The sequence below is a fragment of the Pagrus pagrus genome, assembly GCF_965226575.1.
Source record: "Pagrus pagrus genome assembly, chromosome: 22".
Taxonomy (NCBI): Eukaryota; Metazoa; Chordata; class Actinopteri; order Spariformes; family Sparidae; genus Pagrus; species Pagrus pagrus.
Window position 1 is genome coordinate 5,203,354 of NC_140204.1, and position 14,319 is coordinate 5,217,672.

At 40.8% G+C, this 14,319-nt stretch overlaps 1 protein-coding gene across 2 annotated transcripts in view; it reads left to right on the forward strand.

Moving 5' to 3' along the window:
• The window catches only part of arhgap36 (Rho GTPase activating protein 36), a 56,940-nt gene that overhangs the window by 18,627 nt on the left and 23,994 nt on the right, over nucleotides 1-14,319 (forward strand). The window contains exons 1-2 of one of the 2 annotated variants that reach the window (XM_084343579.1): nucleotides 2,092-2,211; nucleotides 12,272-12,428. In XM_084343579.1, the coding sequence (XP_084199705.1) occupies nucleotides 12,293-12,428 (136 nt within the window). In that variant the 5' untranslated portion in view covers nucleotides 2,092-2,211; nucleotides 12,272-12,292. Of the gene's footprint in view, nucleotides 1-2,091; nucleotides 2,212-12,271; nucleotides 12,429-14,319 lie in introns of those variants that run through there. The other variant, XM_084343578.1, reaches the window with a different exon arrangement.

A 14,319-nucleotide genomic window follows, 5' to 3' on the forward strand; every position in this document is an offset into this window, starting at 1 on the left:
GCTGCCTTTTAAATTATACAGAGCAATAAAAGAAAGTAACAGCAACTAAGAATATACATGTTTAAATACAAAAACCCCAAACTCATCATTCATCAGCTTATATTTAAATAATGTTTTTAATCTATTTTGTGTATTACACTCCATATACTGAGACACTTTTTTTTGAGTATAGAGAAGTCAAATGTACATCTTCATCTGCAAAAATTAATTACACATGTTCATACGTGATTTGATTTTTTACACATTTCGCCATGCCATCGGCTATTTTCACATGTAAACAAACATTTTAATACATGAAAATAAAATGGGATTTACATACAGTATGTTCATACCCAGTTTGCTTTTTTCCCCACAATTTTCACAAAACAAGCAAATTGACAGTTAGACAGATGTGAATCAATAATAATGCTAATAACAGCTAACAAATGAAGCTTAAAGTTTCTTACAAGTTAAAATGACGAGTGCTTCACATAAAAAGACACTGAATTATTATTAAAATGAGGATAAAATACTAAAAATATTGTTGCAGAAGATGGAAAATAAAACCAACTTGATAATATTAATAAAAATAGAAGCTTTTTAACAGTCGTCCCTCCACTAGAAGGAACGTTTCTCCTCCTCTTCCTCCTTTTCTCTCATCGTTTCTTGTTCTTCTGTTTTCCTCTCAGTTGTTTCTTCCTCTCTTCCCTCTCAGCGTCTCTCAGCGTCTCTCTCTCCTCTCCGTCCTTTTTATAGAGCTGTTATCCGTCGTTTTAATCCTCCTCCCCCTCACAGTCCCTCCTCACTTCTCTTCATCTGTTCCCTCCTTCTCTCCCTTCCTTACTTCCTTGTCAACTTCCCCTTCTCATTCTTCTTTCCTAGCTCCTCTTTTGTACCTTTCTCTTCCTCCTCTCCTTCATTTCTTCCTTATCTGCTTGACCACTTCCTTTTCTTTCTCTCTACCTCCTTCCGTCCCTTTTCCTCTCCATCTTCTACTCCTCTCGTCCACTCTTGTTTCCCTTTCAGCTTCCCATACCACCTATCTCCCTTCCTACTACCTTCTCTCCTCCACTTCCTTCATTTCTGCCCTGCCAACTCCTTGTATCGCTTCCTAACTTCCCTTCCCTACCCCCTTACATCCTAAACTAGGTCCTTTTATTACCCACTTTTCTCCTTCCCTATCTCTTCATTTCCTCTCGTCTTCTTTCTTCCCTCACTGCTTCCCTGACTTATTTTCTCACTTCCTTCCTCTTTTTCCTTTGTTCTTCCTCTTCCTTCCTTTCTTACCTCTGTATTTGTTTCATTTCCTTGCTCCCTACTTCCTTCTTTCACTACCTAGCCTCCTCTGCATAACCTCCTTTATCTCCCTTTTTTCTTTCTTTTCTGCACCTCCTTCCCTAGCTCCTTTGCTCCCTTCACTGCTTCCCTACCTCCTTGTATCCCTTCTTTCCTTCCCTACCTATTTCCTGTCTATAACTCCTCTTGTCTTCTTTCTTCCCTCACTGCCTCCCTGACTTACTTTCTTCCTCCTGTTTTCCTTCCTACCTTTTGTGAATCCTTAGCTCATTTGTATGCTTTCTTTTTTCTTCTGTACCTCCTTACCCAGCTCCTTTACTCCCTTCTCTACTTCCCTGCCTCCTACTATTCCACCCTACCTCCTTATATCCTACATTACCTCCTTTTCATGCTCCTTCTTTCCTTACTTCCTCTCTCTTCCCTCCTCTTTGTATTTATCTCTCTCTGTTTTCTTACCACTTTGTTTCCTTTCATGGCTTTCTTTCCTTATCTCCTCCATCCTTTCTTGCCTCCTCTTCTCACCCAACTCCTTTTCTCACCTCACCTTCACCTCATCTCCCTCATTATCTCCCTCCTTGACTTCCTCTCCACTTCCTCCCTTCTTCCTGTTTCCATCTCCTGTACCACTTCCTCTCCCTCCCTCCCTCGCTGTCCGTTCTCTCCTCCCCTCTCTGTTGTGTTTATGTTGTCAGCTCCTGGAAGTCAAGTCAGTTTGCAGCGCTCCTCCTCCTCCTCCTCCTCCTCCTCCTCCTTCTCCTTTAATCTAACTCACGTCTCCCTCCCTCCCTCCCTCTGTCTCTCTGTCTCACTCGCTCACTCGCTTCTTTAACTCTGAGCTGCTGAGATGCATTCGAGTGTCTGAACAAAGTCTGGAAAAGCAGCGCTGAGAAATCTGTGAGGACCGGTTGTGAGGGATTTTAATTGACCCCAATACAGGTACTGACTCTGAGTGTGTGTGTTCGACTGCATGTGTGTAGTAATTAATATAAATGATGTTAAATCTCACTGAACTTTGATTATTTCAAGTCAGAAGCAACACTGAAGAAATAATCTCAAGTATTTAACATTGATCCTGCAGTTGTTGTTGCTTGTTGTCCTTTGAATTTATTCATTTTTTCTTAATTTGTATTAAATTGTTGTCCTCAGTGAAGTAGCTTTATTTGGCAAAACATAAATATATGTTTATATTTTAAATGAACTTCCTCTGGGCAGTCAGAGCTGACCGTGTTCTCATCAGAAAATATTAATTTTTAAAGAAAATGATACTTTTGATGAAGATATTGTATGAATAAGGACATTTTTTCTCTTTAAATAATGTTGTTTGTTGTTGTTTTGTTTTCCTTTGATTCAGTCAGACACCAGCAGTGCTTTTACTAGTACATGTACTCAATGTTTGTACTTCAGTGTACATTTTTAGCTCTTGTATTGTGCTTGTACTCCACTATGTTTATCTGACAGCTGTAGCAACCTTTCTATATTTTCTTTTTATTATTTATTTGTCCTAAAAAAACCTCTCTCACTCTTTATTTTGAAAAACAGCAGATGCTTTGAGTACTCATGGACCCCCGGGAGCTCTGTTAGTTAAAATGAGGGCAACTTTGTAAACACCTTTAATTCTCTCAAAAGATGGTAAACAAGGTTACTTAATTAACTCGGCCAAGTGAGGTCAAGTTGTTGAGAGAGAGAGAGAGAGTATCTTGGATCTCACGCTGATGAAACAGGACATATTGAGCCAAAACTCCACTTTATAAGAGGCATTGAGTGTTTAGTGACTCGTCAGAATTTAGAAAAAGGTTTTTATTTTGATACTGAACCTTAAAATTTACTTATTTTCCTTCTTTAAATTTCAAAGTTGTCATTACAATTTGTAGTGTGCATTGAAATGTACACACAGCAATCAAACACATACAGCAATCACACACAAACTCACAGCAATCACACACAAACTTACAGCAATCACACACAAACTTACAGCAATCACACACAAACTCACAGCAATCACACACTTACAGCAATCAAACACACAATTTCACAGCAATCACACACTTAAAGCAATCACACACAAACTCACGTCAATCCCAGGTACTCTGACATCAGCCACAAACATTCACAGGAATCACACTGTAGTTTTTCCGAACACAAACAGGGTTTCGGCGTCATCGCACCAACGCACCTCTATTAGTAATCATCTACTGACCTAACGTTGAATTCCAGACAGCAGCAAGTCTGTGTGTGTGTTGTGTGTCTGTGTGTGTGTGTGTTGTGTGTGTGTGTGTGTGTGTTATAGTCAGGGCTGACACAATAGGGCTGCTGTGACGACGTAAGACCTGTTTCTGTGGTTGAGCCTCAATCTTTAGCGCTGCCAAGGGGCCTATTAGTGCTGCCTGTCTGTTTACGTGTGTGTGTCTGTGTGTGTGTGTGTGTGTGTTTTGTCAGTGCTGGCGTGAATGAGTAAGTACCTTTGCATACTAATGCGTGCCAGGCTCAGTGGCGAAGTGTTCCTGAGAGCATCCTAATGAGAGCGGCCGCCGCTCCTGATTAATTTGATGAAAACACAGTGTGGGGCTGAATAATGTGGAGATAATGTTCCTTCATTAGAGAGAAGCCACAGCAGGAACCGAGTACATTATTTATGTGTCCTTGTTCTGAAATAGTGGCAAAGAACATAATTAGTTTAGTCGTTTTTTTAAATTAAACTCTTTTTAAACTGGCAAACTTTTTGGGAACGAGCTTGAATTTGACTCAAATCTTTATTCTAGTGCTCGCTTTTGTGTAAAAATGTATTTACACGATGTTTTATGTGTGAACAAGCCTTAATAATTCGTCCCTTTTCGAGACTAGGGAGCACTGATGGGAGAAATAAAGCAGAAGGCAGAAGCAGGTCACAGTTTATGCACTACTGATTTATTTTTAGTCTCATACAGAGCCGGTGTAAAGAGCCGACTGTAACTCATTGTACCTCACCAGTGAAGCAGAAAAGCCTTCAGGGCTGCAGGAGGACATGTAGTGAAGTAGAGAACGTACAGTATGTTGTGGAGAACGGGCGTTCAAACGGAGAACACGGCACTCAGTTTGACTTCCTATCAGGAAATTTAGACAAGATTTCTTATCTTCAAGAGTCTGTGTTGGAGTTAGAAGTGGAGAAATCCATCAAAGCTGGACACCAAACAGAACAAAATGTACTTTACTTGTACGTCACTGTTCAACTATTGATGCACTGACAGTACAATTAGTGTTTTAATGGTGTTAATGTTAAAAAATATATGTTTCAGACTATAAATAAGGATGCAATGTATGTTTGCTGCACCGGGTCAAAAACAATAGTACTGGTAATATTTAAGTAAGAAAATCAGGTGCTCTTCAAGGATAGATACAGCAGCCAAGTAAAAATAAAAAAGACAGCGACGGTCCAGTTTACTTAAAGCGACTATAAGAAACTTTTATTTTGGTTGATTCTGGCGACCCCTGTGGACAAAAGCGATGTTACAGCCAGGTGTTATCGTCTCTGGTTCACGTTACATTCGCTTGGTGTGCGTGGGGGCGCCAAATTGCAAAAAAACAAAACAAATCCTTCCATAATTTTGCTTTAAATCGAGCTAAAAGTTCCTGGTAGTACGTTTAAAAATAGAAATCCATGGTATTAGTTGGCTGTCCAACAAATCCAAGGCACTCTTGATCAGGTGAGCCAAGACAGGAAGCTGTGATTGGTCAGGGTCCACTGTGCAGTCTGCCATGTCTCCTGGCAAACTCTGTGATTTGTTGATGGGAAAGTGAACATCACTGAAGACCAGAAGAAACCCTGTAATCTCATCCTGGCACTAGAACTAAAAGGGTGGATTAAATCTTGTGTTTACCCCCAAAGCTAATGGATCTTAAAGGATAACAAATATCCCACAATACCAAACACCAGATTTTATAATCTTATCCTGTACTTGTCAGCTTCTGTCGCAAATGCTGCCAAGTGTTCAAGCGTCACATCTTCACCACACATCTTCGATGGCAACAGTTAATTCGGAGAAAACAAACTACCTCATCCCCAAATGAGCACTCGTATTCATCTCCGTCTCATTTGCGCTGTTTTGCCAAGAAGTGGTGGGGGCAGGACGAAAGGCTGAGGTTAATGATGATGAGCACACGGAGAGACAAACAGAAGCACCCATGGGAGAGATGAATGTAAACAATCGCATTAACATCAGCCTGATGGGGAGCTGAGGGACGGAGGGAGAAGTAGCGAGGGAGAGGAGTTAGAGCTTTAAAAACGACTAAAAAGTGAGTGAGGTCTGGTGTGCGGGGAGAGAAGAGTGAAAGGTTAAAAACACGAAGCATCTGTTAGCTATCAGAGCTCTCTTACGTTATCACTTCATCACGCACAAAAACAAACCTCATGCAAACGCTCCTCTCTGCTTTTTATTGCATTTTTTAGACTTTTGGCTGAAGGGTTTTAATATGGACGCTTGAGCAGATGCTGCTTACAATTACTCCACCTGGTAAACGTCTCTGTCCTGTTTGATCTCCTGCCTCTTAGTCTGGTCTTTAAGCAGAGATGCAAATGATAATTTGTGCTTTTATCTCGTCCCGTCTTGATCATTGTAACTTTCACCTGCCTGGATTGTTCACATGTGGTCGAGATGCTGCTGCAGAGCTTCAGACCAGCTCCTCCGAAAGATCTCACGTGATACAGATTTTGATTTCCCGTCACTGGCTCTGTATCAAATTCATAATCCAATTTAAAGTTCCTGTGATCACTTACAGAGCTCTGCATGGTCAGACACTCGTTTACAGCAGAGCCCGGTATCACCAGCAGGTCTCTCAGGTCGTCTGAACAGGGTTTGTTGTTGTTCCAAGATAAAGGAGACTGTACTTCTGATTTTGTGGACGTCTCTTCCGTTGGACCAAAGATCTGTTTTATCTGCTTTATTTTAGTAAAGCAGCTAAAGAGTAGCGCTCCTCTAGTGCAGTAGTATAAAGAGCGACAAGAAGTCCCAGCCAGGGGTTGGTTGGATGGGTCGTACACAGGACTTTCCCAAAGTTGATTGCGATTCAAGTCCCACGTGTGACCAAGTGTCAAGATAAAGAGTGTATTATTAAGAGACTACAGAGTTGCTCAGCCTTGCCCATAGACCGCCATTATAAGAGGATGTCTGTAAACTCTTAACACAACAGTAAATAGCTCCCGGTGGCTCTTCCATCAGTTTGTGATTGCATATGAATGGTTATCGCCACTGATGAGCAGTTGGCACCTTGCTCGGTAGCCTCTGCCACGAGTGCATGTAAGTGCTTTGGCGTATGCATCAGGCAAGCAAGTCTCATTGGACTGAATGGGAGCCATCTTTGAATTCAATATCTAGATCTTCTTACGATCCATGATTTGCCGTTATGTTATGTAAGTAAGGTACCTTACGTTAACTTCTTGATGTAAGTGACATGACAGAACTAGTCGTCAATCAGTCGTGATATCTGCCGTGGACTGTTTGCAGGTTTTCAAGCTTGTGTTTGCATTCAGTGAAGTCTTTTTGTGGTTCATTGTGCTCCTTGTCCTCCATCTCTAATATTTGTCTGCCATATGGTTTAAATCGTCTCCCCTCCTGCTTCCTGGTATTGACTGCAGCCACAGTTGAACAAGAAAACCCCCCAAAAAACGAAAAGTGATCTGAACTCGCGGTTGAGTCAACGCTTCTTAGATCCATGAGGACCAGTTCATTGTACCACATCTCAAACACATCATTGATATTTCTTTGAGTTTGATCTTCAAAACCGTGAAGAAAGTTCTTCACCACAAGTTGTGTTTGGTTTTCTTTAATAGTAATAAACACCGTATGTTCATGCCGCCGCAAACCACATGCAGATCTCTACTGGAACAATCAGATTGAACGTGGTTATAGTCTCAGTATATTATCATATTAAATTACTTTGCTTTTACATGTTTTTTTTTTATTTTACCACAAAAATGAGCCAAACAAAGGAGCCAAACAACACTTCGACACGGCACTTTATCCACACTCGAGCAGAGCTAATCCATTCAATCAGCAACAGAGTGACTCAGCAACAAATGATTGAACACATATAATATCTTCACAGCGTATCAATTGAAAAATCTCACATGTGGAAACAATGAGTTCACACACAGACAAACACATTCAATCAATATGAGATGGTTAACATTCATCACAATGGATGACGCTTGTTTTTGGGTGTGAAATCAGGAATTCTTGGCTCCTCGTGGTGATTGGTTAGGCTGTTGGGTTAAAGAAGGTGAACAGGAAGTTTTTAAGACTGGATGATTAGCTTTACCAATTTAAATGGCCATGATGACTTTAATCTAATAACTACCATCAATGAATTACAACAATTTGAACGCCTTTGCGCTTCGGCAGACAGCAAACGTGAACACGAACACACTATAGGTCAATACAGCCACAGCAACTACAGTCCACAACAGCAAGGAGACGAAGAGGGAGAGAAAACCCACCAAACTCCATTATGAAATCACTCAATTTTGTGAGTTGTTGAGTCAGGAGAAACTTTATAAACTTTATAAAACGCTGTCTCTTACAAATTCTTAATATTTCGGGCCTTCTTGTGAATTCGGCAAAGTAAGATCCAATCACAAACGGTTAATGAAGGTTTATGTCAGCCGTCGAAAGATGGATGTTTTGGGATGCACCGAGTTTAATCAAGTGAATTCCAGCGAAGTGTTGGACAAGTTCAAATCTGCTTTCCTGGGTGGCATCCATCGCCACTGGAGACCTGAGGGCTGAATTGTTAATACCAAAAAAAGTTATTAACTTCAAACGTCTTTGCATTATCACTCAACAAGTTGAAGCTGAACTGACAGCTGCATAACTCATCTCCTCCTACCTCAGGCCATCAACTGAAATCACCTTTTGTCTTATTGTAGCAGCATCTCTTAAAATGGCAGCACCCATTTAAAGAGGTGTTGACTCGCTTCAAATCTCTGTACTCTTGGACAGAATGGCTGCCATGGCTTTGTTGCTGTTTCTACTTTTTATACCGGATAACAGTGTTTTTATCTAGTTGTCTGCTCTTGTCTATAGCTTACAGTATATCTGTGTGCTTAAAAAATAAATTAATCTCTGACAGCTATGCTTTTGTTGGATTCACATCTGGATTTGTTTGCTCTGACAACTGCTGTTTACATTTTCATAGTCTCCTCTAAAAAGATAGGGCGACATAACAACAACAGCTTGACTTTATCTTGGCGGCTTCTTGCAGGTTGGGTTTAGACAAGCTCCGAAAATATTCACCAAAAATACAGATCCCAGAGTTATAAAAAGCCATTCTTCAGTGATTCAACAATAAACAACAAAAGATGGAAATTCAGTTACAAAGGTCGGTTTCTTAAAACTGTCCTGAGTAAACATCTTTCCAAATAAGTCGATAAAGGGTCTTTGGGAATGTTATCAGTTCAGTTTCCCCCCCATGAGTAAACCCTCTTCTCAAAGAAATCAATAAAGGATCTCTGAAACAAGGAGTTTCGTCCAGTCTGGTCCGTTGATCGTCTTCGTGTACACAGTTTAAGCATCTGGAAGAGCAGCTGCCGGCTACCAGGCAGTGATGGAATGTAACTAAGTACATTTACTCAAGTATTTTACTGAAGTACAACCTTGAGGTACTTGTACTTTTACTTGACTTTAAGAAGGACTTTTACTGCTTTTTTAAGTAATATTTAAACACGATAACTTCAGGTAAACTAGCTGTGTCTTCTTTGAAATGTTTATTTCCTTTGGACACTTGATGGATGTGCTCAAGTTGAAAGCTCATTTCAATCAGTATCTGATTTAGAATTAAATCGGTGACATCACGATTCAATTTGTTCCACAGTCGATACTGCATATTGTACTGTATTTTCGTAATAATTAACTTGAAACTGGATGTTTTAACAATGCAATAACACAAAGATGTGTGCTGTGACGTATGTTTAATTGGGTGCCACATACTGTAAATATACACGTCCCAGAGAAAGAGAAAATATAGGACATAATGTTTAGGTGCAGATCTTAAATGTCAGCACTGACCACTGACATTTCAGTGGACAAACCAGCCTCCCATAGTATTGTTTCCCTCTGCACCATGTTTGCTTTGAGACATTATAAGTCACCGGTTTTAGAAAAACGTAGACGGGGCCTCGCCGACCTCCGCGGTCAGCTCTCATCCAGCTTCGCCACAGTGTGATCGTCTGCTTACGCTTAAGCCAAAGCAATTTTCTCCAATCAGGCTGCGCAGTGTGGGCTGAGGCCCGGCCCGGTTACAGACATGAGACCGTCACACACATGTGGAAGTAAACATATACACACAGAGAGAGGCAGTCAGTGTAAATAAGTATGAAAGGTTACCACGATTAAGTCGGGGATGAGATAAGGCTGAAGGCTGATTGCTTACCAAACAGTGATTATATAAAGTACACACATGTTGGTGAGCTAAAGCGATTTTCTGAGCTTTGATACGGCTCTTACAATGATATCCAGTCCAGTGATACAAAAAACGATGCTCCTAGAGTTTCAACTTGCATCCATCACGTGGGGCAGAAATAATCTAATTTCTTGAGTTTAAAGCTTCATGTTGCTTTTATGCAAATAGTTTCAGGCACATCGGAGCTAAAAGTCCCTTTAATGTTTTCCCGTACGAAGAAGTAAAAGAAAACAAAACAATAAGAAACGATTTTTACCCACAAGGAAACAACTCAGAGTCCAATGTGAAAAGGGAGACTTGAACATACATCTTACCCTAATTATCCTCCATTACCTCAGCATATTTTCTGTAAGTACGGAGGCCATGTAGGGAAAAACAGCTCAGTTTAAGAATGTTGTTCTTATAGTCTGTAAATGTTCGATGAGGGCTCAGAGCCAAAGACAAAACCAGAGAGACTTACAGTGTAAAGCCTGGAGGGGTTTGTGATTTCAACTGATGAACATGTCTGACTTTGGTGACTAACTATAACTTCACAATGCACATTACATAAAGGGAAACTCTTTTACACGTGAAGATCTGTACCGGTCATGAGGATCATGTGGTTATTAAACAAGCTTTAGTCTGTAGTCTATAGTCTGAGACGTCTTGGTTTGAGCTGTGAGATGCATTTTACACAGGAAGACTGTGTTACAGATGTCCTACGAAAAACTTTATCCTTCTACTATATTTATGTAGGAAATATTGTACTTTTCAGTGTGTTTGACAGCTGTAATTGTTCAGACAGTGGTTAACCTGGTAATATATGACACATTGTTAAAGGTGAAGGATAAAAGTCTTTGTTTATGACCCATTACATATTTATATATTTTAAAAAAGCATCCACATGGGGCTCCTTGATGTGTTTCAGTCATCTGTAACTTTAGTATCTGACTTTAGTAGCTCCTCCTCTCCAAGGCTGACCATGTAAAGACAGTAGAAGTTTGGATATATGACTTATATATAGATATATGAAGTGCAGTCCCTCTGTGTATCACCATGTTGATTTATGTTTGTGCCAAATTCCTCAGACTTAACCTCATGAGTATTTTCTGTGGGGCACATTTTTGTTTGATGGGTCGACCCTGTTGTGAAACCTCAGATGTAGAGTGTGTTTGTCTGGTTCTTGTTAACCTCTGTAGCCTCTGCATCAAACACACTGCCCTTTACTCTGGACTATATTCACTTTTCACTCCATTTTTTTCTGTTTCCTTGATTGAAAATCTCTCAGTGCAGGGCTGCTTTTTGTACAGAATTGCAACTAAAGATAATTTTCTCGATTAATCAATTGATTGTTAGTCACTACACAAACTTTTGCCAGCAGCCTGATCGGTACTGCACATGTTCAACTCACAACAGAGATGAGAAAGAGGCGAGATGTCTCACTCCTCACTACAGTTTCCTGTTTTTCCGGCGCATTTGTGATCGCAAACGTGACACACAAGGAAAAACGGAAAAGAAAGGAAAACTGGTCTCCTGGCAATGGGGAAGGAGTCAAAATGCCATGTTAGCAGGTTCAACTGTGCTTAAATATACACGCTAACGTGCTAATTGCTCATCCTATCTAAGCCTCTCTACTACTCAGATAAATGTATCCACTTAAATGTTTATCGCAAGAGTAAAGTATTTCTTAAATGTAAGTTAACATCTGTTTCAGACCACATTCACCACAACTTGTCCACAAGGGAATATTTGAAAAATGTTTTACCGGACTAACAATCGTTCTTTTCTATGTATTTGCCAGTGTTTAAGTGAGTGATGAATGGATTTCACCACAGAGCCCTGCAGTAAAACCGAGCATGGGAGTGTGAGTGGGTGTACAGTAAGAGTACTTTACAGTACGTTCATCTTATGACTTTTGTCTCAGACTGTATTGTGATCAAAACTTGTAAACTCAAGGTTCTTATTGAGGGACAAGTCTGAATTAAATGGGGTAGTCCAGGGATACGGCATTGCAGTTACAGACTCTTTCAATTTATACTAGGTGTAGTTTTAGTTTGGGTCAACTCAAAACTTGACTTAAAAGAAGTTAAACAACTGTTTTCACGGGCTGAGCAGGACTGTTTCTATGCAGAGTAAACTTGTGTTAAATCAATGGTGCTTCCTCTGGTAAAAACCAAGGTCGGGGGCTGGAGAGAGAGACTTAAATTAGCTCTCATTGTGCAGAGATCTCAAGGCTAACAGACAAAGACTGAGAACAACCGAACGGGTATTTGCAAAGAATGGAATCGCACTATGTCGTAATGTAAAACTATGAGGGAGGTGGATTATTGTTGTTTACAGCATTTGTCTTGTTAGAGAGCGAGAGAGTCGAGTTACTTGTGAGTCACTGCTTAATTTTCTTTGCCTTTAAGAACTTGATGGTTGGTTGATAATGGCCGTCTGTCGGGGGGTCTGGTTTCTGGCTGAATTGTCAGCAGAAAATTAGTTGCAAGCAGATAAAATGATAACTGATGATTGTGATTAATGGTCTGTGCAGTCTCCATCCACCTTTATCAGTTATCGCTAACCTCTCTTGCTTTTGTTGCAGGGGGACCACACGTGGGCGACCATGTTGGGTCAGAGTGTGCGCTTGCAGCCGGTGCCCATCCAGAGCCTGTCGGAGCTGGAGCGAGCCCGGCTACAGGAAGTGGCCTTGTACCACCTGGAAGAGAGAGACCTGGACTTCAAGATCAGCATCCCAAGAGGTACGGAGATTATGATGTTAGCCCAATAGTTTTGTTTTGAGTTCAGGCTTTAAAGCTGAGGTTGAACTGTCCTTAAGTGAGAACGACCCCTCCGACTGTCGAGGGAGTCTTAACAGAGTGTCAGTGAATCTGAGGAGTGAGTGTGAAACAGGAAGACGTTGAGTCAACTGTCTTCGGTCAAAGAAAGCATTCTGTACATGTGTGAGCAATCCAATCTGTCAGCTATGATAAGAAAGGGCAAAGGATGTTTCACAATTTATACATCCACGTGTCTCACTCAATATTTCAGATACCACTGACAGGAGTTAAAGTGCAGTTTATCTTGGGGTATCTGGGGCGCGTTTTAAAAATGTGAGGCTGAAAAAACCAACATATTGAGCCTAAGGAGTGTGCTAAATGCTCAAAACTACAATAACATCAACCCAATTGCCAGAATGAATGAAATGAAAAGCACTGATATGTTAGATTTGTATGTTTCATCTCATAGGGATCCGTTGAAACTTTTATTGGTTGGGTTTAGGCACCAAAACTACTTGGTTGGGTTTAGGTACTACAACTAAAAGGTTTAGGTTCGACAAACTTCTTGGTTAGGTAACACACAATTTAAATATGGGCTGTAATGAGCCCGTCTTTGTCGTCGACCTATATGTTATTCTTCTGATGAGGAAGGGCTGAATTTAACGTATGCAGAAATGTACAATGCCGCCATTTTATTCTGGTGACTCGGCTGAGTAAACTATCAGAAAAAGGCAGTACAAGAAAAAACACTTCCTGTTTTACTACTACAAACACATTTTTAAGACATTGGAAATTGACCAATGTTGGTTTTCTGATAAGGAGCTTTTCAAAAAAGCTCCTCTTACATCCAAAAACGATGGTTTTAGCTATTTCTGCCTGCTATGGGTAGAAAAATAATCTCATGGGGAACTGGAGCCAATAAAAAGTTGTTTTTTGGAGCTGTTTATGATAGCGGCTGAGTGCTTTTCTTACCTCCCAGCTCTCGACACAATCATCACTACCTGTACAATGTCTTTCATCAGTTTTTGATAACAGCAGCAGAAAGCATCTCAACACTTTACCTCTGCTCGTGTTTACTTGCACATCCATTCCTCTTCTTGCCGCTGGACTAGTCCCTGCTTTGAAATACTGTTTATGTGCAATCAGCTTATCCATCTGAACTCTAGGGTAGTAAATCCAGCCAATAAAGTTGGCGAGTTTCACAAATAAACCGTAAATCTTTTCAAACACCTCGCTGGCTGCAGACTGGGAGGTTTGATCTGGTGTTTATTGGGGCTGGAGGGATCGCGGAGGTCAGGAGGATCACCGAGTGGAGAGTTGAGCTGATGCTCAGAAACAAACACAGCTGATTGTAGAAGTGGAGTCTGTAGCCTTTCTCCTGAGACCGGTTGGTATGTAAGCTGCTTTTCTCAGACTCAGCTGCTCTCTCCCATACCGTTGTTCCCTCTCAGGGTTATTAACCTCCGACCTGCTCAACTTATGACCACGCTGCTGATTCAGGCCCAGTTTACACATGGTCTCTAATAAACAATGAATCACTCTGTAGCTCATCTGCCGTCGGGATCGAAATTTCTTTTACTTGCCAGCTAAATTAACATTTTTGCATCTTTTCTCGCACCACAGGGCATCTTTGAGGTGAACTACATATAAGAAACTCAACTGATGCGTCATAAAACTGCACAGTTGTCCAAACGTTATGCAGATGATATGTTGTTTTCCTTAATCATAGTCGTCTTTTTGTTTTTGCTGCATCTCTGTCCTTATTTCCTCATGGGGATCTTGTTTATTTTGTCCTTTGTTCATGTTTATTGAGTCCCAATCCCAATGTATTCCCAACTGACGCTTTGGGATGGCAACCGACCCGACCTACAAT